Source organism: Chiloscyllium punctatum, chromosome 45 (genome assembly GCF_047496795.1).
Source record: "Chiloscyllium punctatum isolate Juve2018m chromosome 45, sChiPun1.3, whole genome shotgun sequence".
Lineage (NCBI taxonomy): Eukaryota > Metazoa > Chordata > Chondrichthyes > Orectolobiformes > Hemiscylliidae > Chiloscyllium > Chiloscyllium punctatum.
In genome coordinates this window covers 52,415,077-52,433,907 of record NC_092783.1, presented here as the reverse complement: position 1 = coordinate 52,433,907, position 18,831 = coordinate 52,415,077, and the positions used below count along the sequence as shown (strand labels likewise).

Here is an 18,831-nt window from a genome sequence, read left to right as displayed (position 1 = left end):
ACTGAAACACCTGATCAGCGGATCCAGACAATCTATACAATCGACACAGGAATTCTTGGACATCATCAGAAATATACACATAGACAGGGAAGAAACTATGGTCTCATTCATTGTAACAGCACTGTTCACCTCCATCGACAAAACCCTAGCCAAAGAAACAATAGCCAATCTGCTGGACAGACATAACAGACAACAGGACGGTGAACCTATCAACAAAGACGGCATACTCAAACTACTGGACCTGTGCCTCATAACACACTTCACATTCAATAACCAGATATATGAACAAATTAACGGAACACCCATGGGCTCAACGATCTCTGGACTCATAGCAGAAGCAGTAATGCAAAGGTTAGAACAGTCTTACCGCAAATTCAACCCAAACTCTGGGTCAGATATGTGGATGACACCTTTGTAATAATTAAAAACACAGAAATAGAGAACACACACCGGATCATCAACGCCACACTCATAGGAATCCGATTCACTAGAGAGGAAGAAAAGGACAACCAACTCCCATTCCTAGATGTGATGGTACAGAGAACACCGAACGGAGAATTCACCACGAAGGTTTACAGGAAAGCCACACACACAGACCAAGTCCTGAACTACGAAAGCAACCACCCCAACACACACAAACAAAGTTGCATCAAGACACTATTCAAAAAAAGGGCCACAACACACTGCAGTACACCAGAACTGCAAAAAGAGGAAGAGGAACACCTATACAACGTATTCACCAAAAACAGATACCCGCACAATTTCATCAACAGATGCCTAAGGGAGAGACAACAGAACGAGGACATGGCCGCAACCCAAAGGGCTAGCCACACTACCATACATCAAGAGCATTTCCGAACTGACAGCCAGACTACTGCGATCACTAGGACTCATAACAGCACACAAACCAACAGCCACTCTCAGACAACAACTCACCAGAACGAAGGACCCGATACCCAGCATGAGCAAAACCAATGTAGTGTACAAAATCCCATGCAAGGACTGCACAAAACACTACATAGGACAAACAGGAAGACAGCTAATGATCTGCATCCATGAACACCAACTAGCCACGAAACGACACCACCAGCTATCCTTAATAGCCACACACACAGATGACAAGCAACATGAATTCGACTGGGACAACACTACTATTATAGGGCAAGCCAAACAGAGAACAGCCAGGGAATTCCAAGAGGCATGGCACTCATCCACAGATTCTATAAACAAACACATCGACCTGGACCCAATATACCAGCCACTGCAGCGGACAGCTGGAACTGACAACCGGAAGCGGCAGAGACAAGCCACTATAAAATGCCGGAGGAAACAACACAGAAGCGCTTCCCAGGAGGCTCCCAAGCACTGACGAGGTCACCGAGACAGGGAACGAAATGTCTGCAACACAAACTCCCAGCTCGGCAAACAGAACCACAACAACGAGCACCCGAGCTACAAATCTTCTCCCAAACTTTGAATCTGATCTCCAGCATCTGCAGTCCTCACTTTCTCCTCTTAACAGGATCTTACTTGCAGATAGCACAACGGAGGATATTATCTGGATAATCAGAGAGCTTTCAAGAAGATCCAACACAGAACCAGTCAACATAATTGGAGTACATCGGATTGGCGTGTAATACATTACCATAGTTAACCAAAAGCAAGCAGAGAATAGGAATACGGGGGTTATTACGTCAACAGACTGTGCTTCTCATGATGCTTGGTTAGTCAATGATTTGGTTGTGGGAGATCAATATAATATTCCCAACTTTGCCACAACCAGAAAACTTGCGAATGGAAGTTGTGAAGGTGATGCAAAGAGGCTTCACAAAGGGGATATGGACAGACAGAGTGTTTGGTAAGGACATGGTAGACTGGAATATAATGGGGATAAGTGTGAGGTTTTCAATTTCAGCAAAGAGTATTTCTCTCGAAGTATGAGATTGGACAGCGTCGGTGTCCACAGGGACCTGTACGGCCTTGTTCAGAAATCACAGAAAGCCAACATACAGGTGCAACAAGCTATTATGGCAAATGGTGTGCTCGTCTTTATTGCAAAATGACTCGAGCACAAGAGTAAATACATCATTTTTCCAACTGCATGGCGAGACCAGACCTTAAGAGTATGGTCAGGGCTTTCATGCCAAACTGTGAAGTGCAATGATCTCTCAAGCAAATATGTTGAGTAGGTCATTTCTATTACTTTCCCTGATCCCACTTAATCACTGAAAATCGCCAAAAATGATAGATACATGATAGAGACGATGGAAAACCTCAGAGTTGCAACAGGTACCTCAAGTTAAAAAGCAGATTACTACAACAGTCCAAAAGTATAAGTAAGTGAGGGGGACTGGCCATGCTAAATTGCCGTTGGTGTCCAGGGATGTGTCTGCTAGGTGAATTAGCCATGGGAAATGCAAATTACAGGGATGGGTGGGATGCTCTTTGAAGAGTCAGTGTGGACTTGATGGGCAGAATGGCCTGCTTCCACACCACAGGGATTCTATGATTCTTACTCACAAGGAAGGACAGAAGGAGGTAGGGAGTTTCTTCGGAGTGTAGAAGCCTACCTTTAGAACCAATGCAAACTGTGCAGGAAACTCAACTTGTATCACAAGGTGCCGAGAATCCATTGGTAAAAGCATCACCCCCTCCATTTGCAATCTAGCACTTGCTGTAGCTGGGGGATTCCAGAACATTCTTCTGGGCTCAGTCACAAGTCATGCTTTGCTCACTAGCAAGCCTTGTCCCCATCACTGGAATACCGTCAAAAGATCCAACTCCACAGCCCCAACCAGAATCACGGAGCCCTCGACCGAATGCCGCACAATCAACATTGAGGGAATGTGTCGAGACCAGGTCTCAGTGAAAACCAAGTGGTGGGTGGAGGGACAGGGAAACACGTCAGGCAGTCACCAGTTCAGCATCAGGAACTTGTTTGAGAAGACGATTAGAAATAGAAGCAAGAATAGGCCATTCAAACCATTCAATAAGACCATGGCTGATCTGACATTCCTTATGTCCACTTTACTGCCTTTTCATCACAATCTTGATTCCCCGAACATCTACACAGAGGAACCTCAATTATCCAAAAGGAGACAGGCAGAGAGTATTTTGTTCACTTAAACAAATTCCGGATAATCAAATGTCAGATAACAATTTAGCTGAGTGTCAGGACGTTGCGATCTTGCCGGATAATCAGATATTCGGATCAATGAATGTGGGATAATCTAACCCTTTCCCCTACAGCGCTCTGTGGCAAGGGGTTCCAAAAGATTCTCAACCTTCAGAAAAAATTCTTCTGGCATTCCTTTATTCGGAGACAAGGCTGTCCCAGGAGGGACAGCATCCTCTCAATGTTACCCTCATGCCCCCTGGAGAATCCTGTATTTCAACAAGATCATCTCTCATTCTTCTAATCTCCCAAGAGTTGGGTCGCACAGGATGAGTGAGGAGATGGAGCGGAGACAATTTCTCACAGCACATGGGGACGTGGTGGAACCCAAAGACGAGAGGCCAGAGGGGAGTCCAGGCCGAGCTCCCCTCCCCCGACACCACCAAACAAAAAACTCGAGAAGACCAGAGGAGATGTTGGGGAGCAGACACTTTTTACTGAAACACTGACCTTACTCTGCCCCCTTGGACATTTTGTCATTTTTAGCCCAAAGAACAGCCAAGAGCTTTCACAGAGTCTTTCAAGTTCAATGGCAATGCTGTGTAAATGGAGAGTGGTTTCAACAATATCTGCCAAGTGTCCAGGACTGGTGCACGTAAACATTTTATTTCTAAAATCCCAAGAGACTGCAACTCCACTCAGCTTCTCCACAGCTACATGCGCAGCCTCAAGTTTTCATCTTTTTTAAAAATCTTCAGGATTCCTGAAGAAGGGCTGATGCCCGAAACGTCGATTCTCCTGGTCCTTGGATGCTGCCTGACCTGCTGTGCTTTTCCAGCAACACATTTTCAGCTCTGATCTCCAGCATCTGCAGTCCTCACTTGCTCCTAAATGTCAAAGAAACCTGCTTTAAATCAAAGAGACGAAAACAGACCAACAAAATTCGTGGGAACTGATCTCCAGTTTGGAGGTTTAAAACATTCATTCAGCTGGGAAGTGGCATCATCGATACGTCACTAACTAAAAGGTTTCCTAATTTGCAGAATGGAGTTTGCTGTTTTCAATTGCAGTGACTAAGACAATACATTTGACTACAAATCGTACCAACATAACTCATTCTGAAATGAAAGCTCTGGCATTGCCTGTTGTGGGTTTAATGATCCAATGTAATTTTCAATTGTAAAATAAACCGTAAACACTCAGGCAGGAAAATCCAAACAATCTGAAAAGCCCTCCTCGCACGGGTTACTCTTGTGGTTTCGGCATCCGATAGAAGTTCGCACAAATGCAACAGTTAACACAGAGTCATTGATTGAGCTTTGGAGCTCAGGTTGTAAGTTTGCTCGCTGAACTGGTAATTTGTTCTCAGATGTTTCATCACCATACTAGTCATTAACAACTTTAATAATCTTTCTGAATAATGGAGTAATCGTGTGGATTTTTACAATGTCAGTGTTTGATAATGGATTCAAGGAATACCTGCATGCACCTGTTCAACACAGTACTCTACAACATCAGATGCTTGGGCCTGGAGGATCTCTGTCTGGTCTGTTATCCTACATCAATGAGCTGCTGATTGGAGCCTAAGGGAAATTCCTCAGTGTCTCTAATAGAGAGAGAGGAACATCCAACAGGAAAATCAGAAGCTTGCCTCAAAAATGAATTTATTCCAAAAAATTAAAAGCAATCATCTACAATTTCAGCCTAGACAGGAGAACTGGTTCAGAATAATTATATTAAATTATACAAATCCGAAACAGAGAAGCAGGAGTACTCAGGTCAGTCAACATCTGTGGAGAGAACAAGGGTCAGAGAGTGTCTGCATATGAGAGGGGTTGTAGAACCCTTTGGGAATGATGCTTCACTCCCAGTCTGTTCAGTGCAAGAAAATATGGCTGAGAAAGGGCTTCAGGGAAGAAAAATGCACTGGAACTGTAACATTTGTCAGAAAGCAAGCAGTAATATTAACGCTGATTAAACCAGACTGGATTTTACAAAGAATTTTCATTCTGTTATGCAAAACATTCATCCTGCAACCAAAAAAATACTGTAACCATCTGATTACAAACACGTGTCCATGTCATTCAGAGTGGTTAGTTCTAGTGAATTGTAGGTTTGATCCTGAGGAACTGCCTAGTCACTTGTCTGCGCTCTACAGGGGCAAAGAGGTGTGGGATGGAGTGGAGGAGAAACAATCAATGGTCACTAACCTTACCTTATACAGGCACCAGCCATGTCTGAAAATTAAAGAGGAAACAACGCTCAACGATGATAGGACCCAGAGGGAAGTCCCCAATGTGGGCAAGAAGAGACTGGAGAATCTAGCACAGATCATTTGGCCAAATCATCGAGTTTCCAAATAACTGTAGTCATTGGCCAAACAGACTTTCAAATCCGGATGGACTATGTATCATAACAGCTAGTTTTTCTTTTAAAAAAAACATTGGCCAAGGAGCCAGTCATTTGGGACAAGTCAATGAGTCTGAGCCAGCATGGACACCAATTCTTGTTTCCAGATTTTTTTATTGAATTCCAATTTCACCATCTCCCATATCAGGATTCAAACCCAGGTTCCCAGCACATTAGCTGAATTCTGGATTAATAGTCTGCAATAATATCACGAGGTGCCTTGTGTAATCTTTTAAGTTGTTTTATACACAGATAGCTTCATTTGTTTTGTTTCACAAAGGAAGGTAAGTGTTTTATTTGTCTGTGTGTTGTTTATCTATGCTGTCCATTTATCAGTGTGATAACTCCGTCAAAGACTGTCCATTTGGTCCATTTCTTTGTCCTTTCCCTAGCTGTGCAATTTTCGTAAAGAATGTGAATTAGTCGCTTCTATGTTGTGAAAGCAGCCTTAGATTCCTCATCCCGAGATACCACAAACTACATCTTTTAAATATAGCTCTTCCTCAAATTCAACATTAAAGGGACAGCCACTTGAGAAGGTTAAAATAAAATATTTCTAGACTGTGCAAAACTGAAGATGAAACAACGTTCTCTCCTGCATGATGGATTGCATTCACTCAACAATTTGAAGTGAATTGGTATGATTTAAAATATACAAACCTGAATCAACAGCGCCCTCTGCTGGCTGAAAATTAGTGAGCTAAAACCCCAATGTGATTTTTAGGTAGTGACTATTATAATAGCAGAGACTCAAGATGATTAGCAAGTTTTGAGAAGATTTGTAGCTCAGGTGGAGATTCTGGATTTAGGTTGAGCTCAGCGAGCAAACTTACATCCAGAACCCATGATGATTATTGCATTAAGAATGTGGAAAGAACACTTGCCAAAAGAATTGTACAAAACTTACACACCAGTGCAGGAAAATAAACGGAATTTTTACTGAAGGAGAGAATAGAAGGATGGTTAGAAATAATAGACATAAAAGAGCGAATAGGCAAAGATTTCAAAATGGGAAGCTAGTTTGACCACATTAAAAAAAAGGGAGTAAAAGAAAAGATTAGACAGTGATAATGCAGTATATGTAAATACCTGTGTTTTTGAATCAAAGATCAGAGAGAAGGGATAAAATAGATAGTTGGCATGGAGGAATAAAGCAGAGAGAGAGTGGGTGCAAAAGGCTGGCCGAGAGGCAAAGGTGCAAAGTGATGTTCCACAAACATCAGTTACTTTTCACCTTTTTCAATAATGACTTACACTTGAAATGAAAATCGCAATTTCGAAAATTGTGGATGACACCAAGTTGTTTTCCTTTGGGAGGCAGAACAGTCAATACTGAGGAGGACAGCAAAATAAAAACTCCTGAAAAGGACATGAATAACTAGCAGAATGGGCAAACCAACCTCAAAAGAAGTTTAACACAGATAAATGGGAGATTACTTATCTCACAGCTTGGTGGGGGGGCCAAGGATCAAATGATCTCAAAGTCCAAATCTATTGTTAAGTAGGAAATTATACTGTAGGTTAGCAAGCTACAGAGAAAGAGCAAACTGACCACTAGGTGTTATTTCTTGAAGAATAGAATTCAAAACTCAGCTAAACTTACATGGATTGTTCATTTGACAACATCAAGAGCACAGTATACAGTCCTGGTCACCACATTACACAATAATAAAAAGGCATCTTTCCTTATACAAGGGGAATACAGTTCACAGTATTCCATTTGTGTTCTGACTAGTACCTTGCACATCTTCAGCAAGACCTCACTACTTTTACCCTTTGATTTCAAATGTCTTCTGTATTATCCACTTGCATTAAGAGATGACCGAATGTCGATCTTTAAAACTGAAATTGATACAAAGAATATTCCCTTTCATGGAGAACTGTATGTCCAAAAGGTCAAGACCTTTGATAAGGTGCCATATGGGAGGCTGCTGAGTAAGGGGAGGGTGTTCAAGGTGAGCTACTGGCATGGATCGAGGATTGGCTGACTGGGAGAAGGGAGAGAGTTGGGATAAGAGGTTCTTTTTCGGAATGGCAGCCAGTGACAAGCGGTGTCCCACAGGGTTCAGTGTTGGGGCCGCACCTGTTCACGTTATATATTAATGATCTGGATGAAGGGACTCGGGGCATTCTAGTGAAGTTTGCTGATGATACGAAGTTAGGTGGACAGGCAGGTAGTACTGAGGAAGTGGGGAGGCTGCAGAAGGGTCTAGACAGTTTGGGAGAGTGGTCCAGGAAATGGCTGATGAAGTTCAATGTGAGCAAATGCGAGGTCTTGCACTTTGGAAAAAAAGAATACAAGCATGGACTACTTCCTAAACGGTGAAAAAATTCATAAAGCCAAAGTACAAAAGGATCTGGGAGTGCTAGTCGAGGATTCTCTAAAGGTCAACATGCAGGTTGAGTCTGTGATTAAGAAAGCGAATGCGATGTTGTCACTTATCTCAAGAGGGTTGGAATATAAAAGCAGCAATGTGCTACTGAGACTTTATAAAGCTCTGGTTAAGCCCCATTTGGAGTACTGTGTCCAGTTTTGGTCCCCACACCTCAGGAGGGACATACTGGCACTGGAGCGTGTCCAGCGGAGATTCACACGGATGATCCCTAGAATGGTAGGTCTAACATACAAGGAATGGCTGAGGATCCTGGGATTGTATTCATTGGAGTTTAGAAGGTTAAGGGGAGAAACTTACAAGATAATACATGGCTTGGAAAGGGTGGACGCTAGGAAATTGTTTCCGTTAGGCGAGGAGACTAGGACCCATGGGCACAGCCTTAGAATTAGAGGGGGTAAATTCAGAACAGGAATGCAGAGACATTTCTTCAGCCAGAGTGTGGTGGGCCTGTGGAATTCATTGCCGCAGAGTGCAGTGGAGGCTGGGACGCTAAATGTCTTCAAGGCAGAAATTGATAAATTCTTGATGTCACAAGGAATTAAGGGCTACGGGGAGAATGCGGGTAAGTGGAATTGAAACGCCCATCAGCCATGATTGAATGGCGGAGTGGACTCGATGGGCTGAATGGCCTTACTTCCACTCCTATGTCTTATGGTCTTAACACACAAGAAGATAGTTACCAAGAAACTCAATAGAAACTTCTTTGTCTGAATCACAAGCACAGTGATTGGTTGAAGTGAATTGTATGGACGCATTTAAAGGGTAAACAGACAAGCAGTCCAGCTCGAGGGACTAATTGACTATGGTAAGTCAATTTAGGTGATAAAAGATACGGGGAGTTATAAGTGGAACATTAATAGTGGCAAAGAGGTGGCGAGGACAAATGGTCTGATTTTTATGCCATTTCGCCGATGTAATCAAATTCAAGATCAGCACAACACCAGCTGAAACCAATACATTCAAGAGATCAATCCAACCTCTGTTCCCACTGTACATCTACCAAAAGTCAGATGCAAAATTTAGTAATTGATTGATGAAATAACATAACTCACAAAATCAGGGTTGTAGGCAAGTCGGACGAAGCCCATGCGGAAATCCATCGACTGGTTCTCCAACATATCAACACGGATCTGTTCATCCTCTGTCTCACCCACTACAAGCAGAAGGTCAAACACAGATTCATCCGAGTGCAAACAGAAAACAATGGAACATTCACAAACCTACAGCAGGTAACATGACACTAAACCAAATACAGTAGGAGAATGGGCATATAGAGTCACATGTACAGCATAGAAACAGACCCTTCGGTCCAACTCATCCATGCCAACCAGATATCCTAACCTAATCCCATCCCATTTGCCAGCACTTTGCTCATATCCCTCCAAATCCTTCCTATTCAATTACCCATCCAGATGCGTTTTAAAACATTCTAATTGTACCAGCCTCCAACACTTCCTCTGGCAGCTCATTCCATACACATACCACCCTCTGCATGAAAAGGTTGCTCCTTAGGTCCCTTTTAAATCTTGCCTCCCTCACCCTAAACCTATGCCCTTTAGTTCTGGACTCCCCACCCCAGGGAAGAGACTTAGTCTATTTATCCTATCCATGCCCCTCAAGATTTTATAAACTTCTACAAGGTCACCCCTCAGTATCCAACATTCCAGGGAAAAACAGCCCCAGCCTATCCCTGTAGCTCAAATCCTCCAACCCTGGCAACATCCTTGTAAATCTTCTCTAAGCCCTTTCAAGTTTCACAACATCCTTCCTACAGCAGGGAGACCAAAACAGAATGCAGTAACCTCTTTATATTATAGTTTAGCGTTAATGAGTGCCATTGTATAGGGGCCCAAATGAGATGGTGGCAGCATCAGGAAACAAATACGGTGAGATCCATCCCAATATCAGGAGCACTTTGCATCAATTTCAGATGATTTTCACAAGCAAAAGTGATGAGAATCTCACTACACAGTGCAAGTTCCCAACTGCGGGTGAGTTTTGAATGTTAAATGACCTGTAAATGGCCACTCACCTCTTCAATATTCAGCTACCATTCCTACCAAACAAGCTCCACAAAAGAGAAAAAACTCAACTTAGAAAGCAGCGAGTTTCCATGTTGCAAATTTAGCTCACTGCCTGCTGCATACAATTACTAATGTCGATTTCGCTGATCGTTGGATGCTGCCTGAACTGCTGTGCTCTTCCAGCACCACTAATCCAGTATTTGGTTTTCAGCATCTGCAGTCATTGTTTTTACCTTGTTGATTTTAACCCTACTGCGAATCCTCTTGCAAGGATGCCTGCCTTGAAGAAGTTTTCCTCCCCTTCCTGATGAAGGGCTTTTGCCAGAAACGTCAATTTCGCTGCTCGTTGGATGCTGCCTGAACTGCTGTGCTCTTCCAGCACCACTAATCCAATAAAAAGGTTTGCCTAACTAGTGACACCAACATCCCATGAATTAAGTTTTAAAAAATTCAGAAGAATGCCTTTTTGTTTCAAGTAATATTATCAGATTGTAATTTGACAAGCGTGTCCCAAGGGCGATTACAATACATATTACTTTCTAGTTTAAACAGGTTTCAGATGGAAACAGAAAAGAGAGTCAAAAAAAAACCCTAACCTAGCAGATGGGGAAAGAGAATAAAAATAAGTTAAAAGCCTGACTTGCATCCTTGTTATTGTATTCTCAAGAAGTCCACAGTGCAACAGCTTCACCTGAAATTAAAATTCAGCTGAAAGAACCAATATTTTTAGTCAAAGTCAATAAACATTTGCTGTTATTTTGGATGGCAGCAAAATCATCTGGCATTAATGCAGTACTTCTTTTGTATATAATTGATTCTGAAAGTTACATCAGCTAGGAATGCACAGTACTATACACTTGGACTACAGTATTACAACTTGTACATTAGTTTATCAGAGCAGGGAGTGTACAGGAAAAATCACCTATCTCTGGTTTTAAATATTGATCTGATTGGAAACCTACAACTCAAAAAGTTGCTCCACTTGCAGTTGACAGAGCGTAACTTGAACATCTAATAAGGAATGATTATAAACTTTGCATTGGAAGGGTTAAGAGAATTATTAAAATATTACTGCAGTTCTTGGATATTTACAAAATATTAAATTAAATTAGATTGAAAATAACTTCATTTAGGCTAAAATTAATTGTACAAGTCAAATAGCTTTGGAAGAAAAAGAAATACAAATCATAAATGCTGACCACATTTTAAAAAGGAGCAATGTCTCTGTGCATGCTACAAGCTTAATTGTACAGGAACACAAACCGAGTTTTGCCAAGCTGCAAAGAAAAAGACCCAGGCTTGGAACCATTGGTCAAAGCAAACTTACCAAGATTATGTTTCCTTGCAATATAACGCATAATGGCATTGCTCTGGGTAATTTTCACATCCCCATTAATTAAGTATGGGAGCTGAAAGAGATATTTCACACAAATCATAGATTTAGAACACGGATGCAATTAGCGAAAGATAAAACAGAAGATTTCCACTATTATAATCAGCATTTTATTAGGGCTAATCCTTGGGATCTTTGAACAGGTTGTTTGTTTAAATAAATTCATACACAAATCCATATTATTGTGCAGGCAAATTTAGATTAGGTTAGATTCCCTGTAGTGGAAACAGGCCCTTCAGCTCAACCAGTCCACACTGACCCTCTGAAGAGTAACCCACCTCTGACTAATGCACCTAACACTATGGACTATTTAGCATGGCCAATTCACCTGACCTGCACATGTTTGAGACTGTGGGAGGAAACCAGAGCACCCAGAGGAAACCCACGCAGACATAGGGAGAACGTGCAAACTCCACACAGACAGTCACCAGAGGCTGGAATCGAACCTGGGACCCTGGTGCTGCGAGGCAGCAGTGCTAATCACTGAGCCACTGTGCCGCCCAAACTTAAAAGCAATATCAAACAACTCTTAATTATTGTATTGATCCCTTTGACACGTGGATGCTGTACCTGGAAAACTCTGAAAAATTATTTACCACAAACCCAGCAGATACTATTCAGTGACTGGGAATTGAAACACCATTTATAAGGAGACCAACCAGCTATTTATGAATTTTCTTAAAAATCTTGATGTTTCTACAGCTCAGTTGCTTAAAAAGTGTGAATGAGAAAGATAGCAGTAATATTTTTAATTAGTTGTTATGTTATTTTCAACGTATTCAGCATTCACTGGTATTTCAAATCTTTCACTAAGGAGATAAGGTAAGCACATCTTAAACAGAATTGGAGACTGATGATTCCTTGTAAGAGAGAGGATAGAAAAATCAGCAATCCAAATCTGATGAAACAAAGAGAAGGATAGCAACTACATCCTTTTAGTGGAGAGATTGAATAGGCTGGGGCTATTTTCCCTGGAGCATCGGAGGCTTATAGGGTGACCTTGAATAGGTTTATAAAATCATGAGGAACATGGATAGGGCAAACAGGCATGGTCTTTTCCCTGGGGTGTAAGTCCAAAACTAGAGGCTGTAGGTTTAAGGTCAGAGGGGAAAGACTTAAAAGGGACTGAAGGAAGGGGCAACCTTTTCACACAGAGGGTGGGGAGTGTATGGAATTAGCTTCAGAGGAAGTTGTGGAGGCTGGTACAATTACAACATTTTAAAAAGCATCAGGATAGTTATAGGAACAGGAAATATTTACAGGGATATGGGCCAAATGAAACTGGAGTTATCTAGGATATGTGAACTGAAGGGTCTGTTTCTATGATCAGCAACCCAGAAGCACAAGCCAATGTCCAGGGGCGTTGGTTAGAATCTCATTATGGGAAATGGTGAAGTTTGAACTAAATAAAAATATGGAATTAAAGCTTGCTTAATGGCAACCAATGCTGATTGTTGTTAAAAAACACCCATCTGGTTTATTAATATCCTTTAGGGACGGAAACCTGCCATCCTGTGCTTTGGCTCAAATATGAACAGCAGATGCACAGCAAAGAGATCAACTTTTAACTGCCCTGTGGGCAATAAGTGATACCCACATCCTTTGAAAGAAGGAGGATTAAAAAGCTAGGACAATCACAAGAGTTAAAAAAATTACAATTCCCCATTTTCAGTTTTTACGACAATTTTCCCCAAGAAAGGGCAAAATCAGAGATTGTGTCAACACTTACATTTGGGAAATCCAGTCCAAGTGTATATTTCACATCAAACCAGCACGCTTTGTCATAATTGGGAGCTGGAAAATTTGAACATATTTAGGAAACACCAACACATTGATTTATTCATAAGCTAAAATTGCACAAATACCTAACCCGAATACTCAATTCCTAAACCCCCAAGGAAAATAGATGGACTAAAACAGTTCGGATTGTATCTCAGTTCATGCCTAAATGTTATCAGGAAACAAGAAATAACATCATTTCCTCTCCTCCATACAGTAAAAACAAGCAAGTTAGAAACAGTAGCAACACGCTGCACATAGTTATGGCAACACAGTAACATTTTTATGGTATCAAAGGTCATTTTAATATGTCAGGATAATTACTTTCTTTATCAAATGTTGCAAAATGACTTGAAGTTGGGCAAACCACTGCAAAATAAAGGTTGTGAATGTAACAGTTTTATGATAGCATTTGAAATGATCAACCCCACAGATCTTCGATGCTAAATTTGTCAAACATATTTAAGGCTGGAATAGACAGACTTTTGGTCTTTCAGAAAAATCAAGTGAGATGGCTCTTGGACAAGGAAAAAAAAAGTGGAGTTGAGCCAAACGCAGACTGTGGTGAAAGGACCAGAAGGGACAAACTTCCCACTTATTATCCCAAGCCCGAATGGAGTCCAAGTCTGAGCAACAATGGTATCTCTGTCTCTACACATTCTCAATGCAATGGAAGTCAGTTGATTGCCAACTTATACAAAGAGCCAAAGACCAAAAACAACTGGAATACAACAGCTGGGACATGCCAACAGCAGGTGGTTCAGACAACCTTGGGCAATCCCAAATCACATTATATCCCACTTTAATTCAACAAGCATAAAACTAGGAAGAGGAATAGACCACTCTGCCCTTCAAGCCTGCTCTCTCCAATTCAGTCCGATTTTGGGTTCTTCCACAAGGGGGAAAAGCCTTCCCATATCCACCCTGTCAAGACCCCTCAAGGTCTTGGACTGCAATCAAGTTGTCTCCTGATATTCCAAATCTCAGCAGAAATAAACCTACCTTATCCAATAGTCTCAAAACATTTTCCCAACTATTTTGAGCATATTTACGTAATGCACACTGTATTCCACATCAGCCCTGAATAACCAGAAATTTCATATAACTTCACAAACAGACAAAAATTACCTTCTCCACATGAATATAACTTCTCTTCATACGCTGTTCCAGTATATTCCAAAAGCAAGCGAATTGGCTGGGCCAACTACATAAAGATTTAAAATCAGAGAGAGATCTTAGTGTCATTAACATAGTCAAGTAAAACAATAATGATCCATCATGGGTTCTTAAAGTCACGGCTTCTAAAAGATCTTTCAATCATTTGCAATGCACAAAGTCACATTATACAGAATTGCTTGAAGCAATTTGAAATTGTATCAAAAAGACAACTGAAGAGAAATAAAAACAAAATTCTGGAGAGACTCAGCAGGTCTGCGGAGAGAGAAACACAGTCTGAAATGGCTGAGTATGCTTGGAGACAAATTAAGAGGAATCATTGCTGCACAGGTTTCAAAAATCAACTCACGGTGGCACAGTAGTTAGCACTGCTGCCTCACAGCGCCAGAGACCCGGGTTCAATTCCCGCCTCAGGCGACTGACTGTGTGGAGTTTGCACATTCTCCCAGTGTCTGTGTGGGTTTCCTGCAGGTGCTCCAGTTTCCTCCCACAGTCCAAAGATGTGCAGGTTAGGTGAATTGGCCATGCTAATTTGCCCGTAGTATTAGGTGAAGGGGTAAATGTAGGGGAATGGGTCTGGGTGGGTTGCGCTTCAGCGGGTCGGTGTGGACTTGTTGGGCCGAAGGGCCTGTTTCCACACTGTAGGGAATCTAATCTAATCATGTAATTGTGAATGTGATTTAAGCAGATTACACCTCTGGCAGCAGAAGTCAAGATTATATTTGTGGAGCCTCTCCAGGTCTATTTTAGCAATAGGGAGATTCAATTCAAAACTATTTCTCGTGGGTGGGGAATGGGGTGAGAGAATGTTAATCTCTTTAATGCAACACGTAGAATCCCCAACAATCTCCATTTATACTACTAGTACACCTGGCCAAATACCAGTATCCTAAAGCACACAGCTAAACCACAGAACAAGTGCAGACAGATTCAGGAAAAGGCCATGGTGGAGGCATGGGACAAATATCTCTCAATACAGAACAAACCTGAACATGTTGTTGGAGAGTAAGGCAAAGAGCTAGACATCTAAAATAAAATCAACAGGTTAAATTTTAAGGGAAAACCAGCTGACTTGGAAAAAGCAAAAACAAAAAGTGGTCGGTGTGGACTCGTTGGGCCGAAGGGCCTGTTTCCACACTGTAAGTAATCTAATCTAAGTATTTTGAGTCAAACCCTATGGGGACACGGTTTTTATTTGGAACTATGATGCCTCCAACCAGAATAAAAAGCAAAATCCTGACAATCACAAAAACTCAGCAGGTTAAAAAAAAAGGAGTACCTATGGAGACAGAATGAGATAATATTTAAACACAAAAAAAAACCCTCAAAAGATGTGTCCAGTTCTGAAGGAAAGCTGAAAAGTTAAAAGCAGAAATTGCTGAAAAGACTCAGCAGGTCTGGCAGCATCTGCGGAAATGAGGCTCCACATTCCTGACAAAGAGCTCATGCTCAAAACGTCGACTCTCCTGCTCCTCAGATGCTGCCTGACCGGCTGTGCTTTTCCAGCACCTCACTTTTTCACTCAGCATCTGTGAAAAGAATACACAGAGTTAAAATGTTAACTACTGGAATAGATAAGAATAATAATAAAAAAAATTCCAGAATCTGCAGTGCTTTTTTTTTGTCTGGTAGTTGAAAAGTTACCTGTTTCACTTCCCATAAATGCTCCCAGACCTGCTAAGCATTACCAACCACAAACACAGAATGCTGGAGAAATTCAGCAGGCGCTAACAGCCCAGACAGAATATTAACTGTTTTTCTCTTGAAAAGGTTGCCAGACTTGCTTAATTTCCCAGCATTCTCTGGGTGTGTTTCAGATTTGCAGCATCCACAGTATTTTGCCTTTAATCAAATTTTACCAGCAGTTCCTGGTTTTAAAATGACTAACCAGTGCTAGTACAATTTAAAAGATGAACTGAAACAAAAGGGTGTCAGCACAACTCCTGATCTGTTAGAGATGAGTCATGGCAAGATCCTTGCAGGTGGAGGAAGAAATAGCCATTTCACGCTGGTCATTGAAGAACTGTCCCCAAGAAAGATGAACGCCCCAGTAACCACAGAAATGTATATTAGCTAGTCCAGTAGTTACAATGCTGTGGGTCAGTTAACTGAATAACTAGTCTGCAATGCAGAGTAACACTAGTGTAAGTTCAATTGCTGCGCCAGCTGCAGTGACCATGAAGGACTCTCCGTCTCAAGCTCTCTCCGTACACGAGGAGTGGTGACCCTCAAGTTAAACCACTCTCTCCCTATTTACTGAGAGAGTAGCCCTCCAGTCTTGAGGGGCTCTGGCAAGTTTACCCTTAGTTCTGCCTCAGAACCCTTCAATCCCACGGCATCAATGTGAATTTCACCAGTTTCCCTACCTGTCCGCTCCACCCTTTTACCTTCACCCCACCTCCATCCACCTATTGCACTCTCAGCTACCTTCCCCCAGCCCGACACCCCCTTCTAATTATGTCACCACCTCCAAGGCTCCCAGTCCTGATAAAGGGCTTTTGCCCGAAACGTCGATTTTCCTGCTCCTCAGATGCTGCCTGACCAGCTGTGCTTTTCCAGCACCACTCTCATCTCGACTCAGCTGGCGCAGCAATTGAACTTACACTTGCGTTACTCTGCATTGCAGACTAGATATGCAGTTAACTGACCTCCACCATTGTAATTACTGGACTAATACATACATGTGTGGTTACTGGGGCATTCATCTATTCACCTGCAGTATAAACTTTCACCAGGTTTACCTTTAATTACAATGCAAAAGTCATTGTTATTATGGGTGAAAATTATTTTTGTGTGTGTGTGTCACACACATACAGAAGATGGCTTTGGTTAGATCATATGGCCTGATGATCAAAATTTCAGATTTACATCCTGCCAAGTCCTCACAGTTGGCACCACAAGATGTTTCTACTTGGTTATTGTAAACTTGACTAATGTTTTCCAAAGAAGACTGATACATTGCAATACAAAGCACACAGAATTCCATACTTCTGTTCAAAAGGTTACAGATTTAAAACTGAGCACTCAGTTTAATGCCAACAAGACAGGGATACATTAGTAATATTCACAGCAAAAGCAAACAGGATAAATCCTAATTCTGCAAAAATGTTACAGTTATCACAAAATAAACATCAAACTGTAAACTCTAAATTTCAGAAGATGAAATATCAATGCAGCGAAGTGTACTGTCAAAGAAATATTCTTTGTATCAAATCTTGAATAGAGTGAAGAATGTAGCAAAGGTATGTTTGGAATTAAAGCAAATCTGATAAAAAGGAAAGTTGAATAAAGTATAACATTAGCACTAACAATTAATTAAGATAGGCTGAATAGCCTTCATTAAACTTAAATATCTTGTAAACAATGTATTTATTACCATCCTTTTGGATTACTGCTTTTGTTATTTTGTCATTTCAGTACCGCATAATTATCGGAAAGTTATATTCTGCCCTTTGCTCTAGTACAATAATGCTGCAGTTGCACTTTGCTAAGTTGACATCAGAAACAGTAACTGGAGCTTTACCAACTGGCCCTTTGTATGTTTACCGCTTTTTCTGGTTCTTGGCGAGCTACACGGGGAAAGGAATTCCAGAGTGGAGGAATAATCGCCATTTTATAACCTCTAAAAATATAAAATAGGCACGGTGTGTACTGGAAATCTGAAACAAACCACACATACACCCACAAAGTGCTGGAGAAACTCAGCAGGTCAGTCATTTCCATGGGGAGAGAAACAGAGTTAGAGCCTCGTGATAAAGGATGACCTTTTGTAACAGGACTCTAAACTTTAACTCGGTTTTTCTCTTCATGCCGACCTGCTGAGTTTCTCCAGCACTTTCCGATTGCTCGGAGTGGTGGAACGATAATGCTCTTAAATTTGAAAAGAGAGAGAGAGAGATCCACGCAGAATACAATTGGACTGGATTCGTGTAAATTCTGCACAAAAGTGCAATCCCCCCCCCCCGATTAATAAGATTGAGGAAAACACAAAGCCCGACTCGGGCCCCGTCCCAGAGCCCGCGCTCGGTTTTCTTGCTAATCTGGAGAAGGGCCCAACGATGAAATCTGCCCGGAACTCCGGGCACCGGGAAAATGCAGCGAGGAGCCCCGGGAGCTGGGATCCTGCGGGCGGGCTAGCTTTCCCGTCTGCTCTCTTACCCCGCGGATATCCCAGTAACCGAGTGTCATTGCCATGTCCGTGCTCCCAACTTCACACAAGGAGAATCAGCTCCAGCGGACCAGGTCTGAAACACACCCTCACCAAGCTTCAATCCCTCCCCTCTTCCACCCACACCGCTTTATATACATCCGGCTAAGTCACAGTGTGCCTCCAGTTTATCACTTGTTCCGGTTTGACTAGAAATCCTTTCATTCGCAACCTTTAAGTTAATGTACATTTTAATGCGGGCATTAAAGGAGAAAGCGGTTGGTTAAACAAAACTCTTGTTCTCTTGAATTGTGCAGTCATTAGTTCCAATTTCATCCCCGTTTAAAAATTAAATTTCTTCAGACTCAGAGGGAAAACAAATAAAATCATCA

At 41.7% G+C, this 18,831-nt stretch overlaps 1 protein-coding gene across 1 annotated transcript in view; it reads right to left on the bottom strand.

Annotated features, from left to right (window-relative positions):
* The window catches only part of LOC140467432 (glutathione S-transferase Mu 1-like), a 32,515-nt gene extending 13,912 nt beyond the window's left edge, over positions 1-18,603 (bottom strand). Inside the window, exons 1-5 of the mRNA XM_072563785.1 lie at positions 18,451-18,603; positions 14,245-14,320; positions 13,067-13,131; positions 11,272-11,353; positions 8,973-9,073 (exon numbers count right to left, since the gene is read on the bottom strand). Of these exons, the coding sequence (XP_072419886.1) occupies positions 8,973-9,073; positions 11,272-11,353; positions 13,067-13,131; positions 14,245-14,320; positions 18,451-18,486 (360 nt within the window). The 5' untranslated portion in view covers positions 18,487-18,603. The remainder of the gene's footprint in view (positions 1-8,972; positions 9,074-11,271; positions 11,354-13,066; positions 13,132-14,244; positions 14,321-18,450) is intronic.
* Positions 18,604-18,831: the final 228 nt, after the last annotated feature.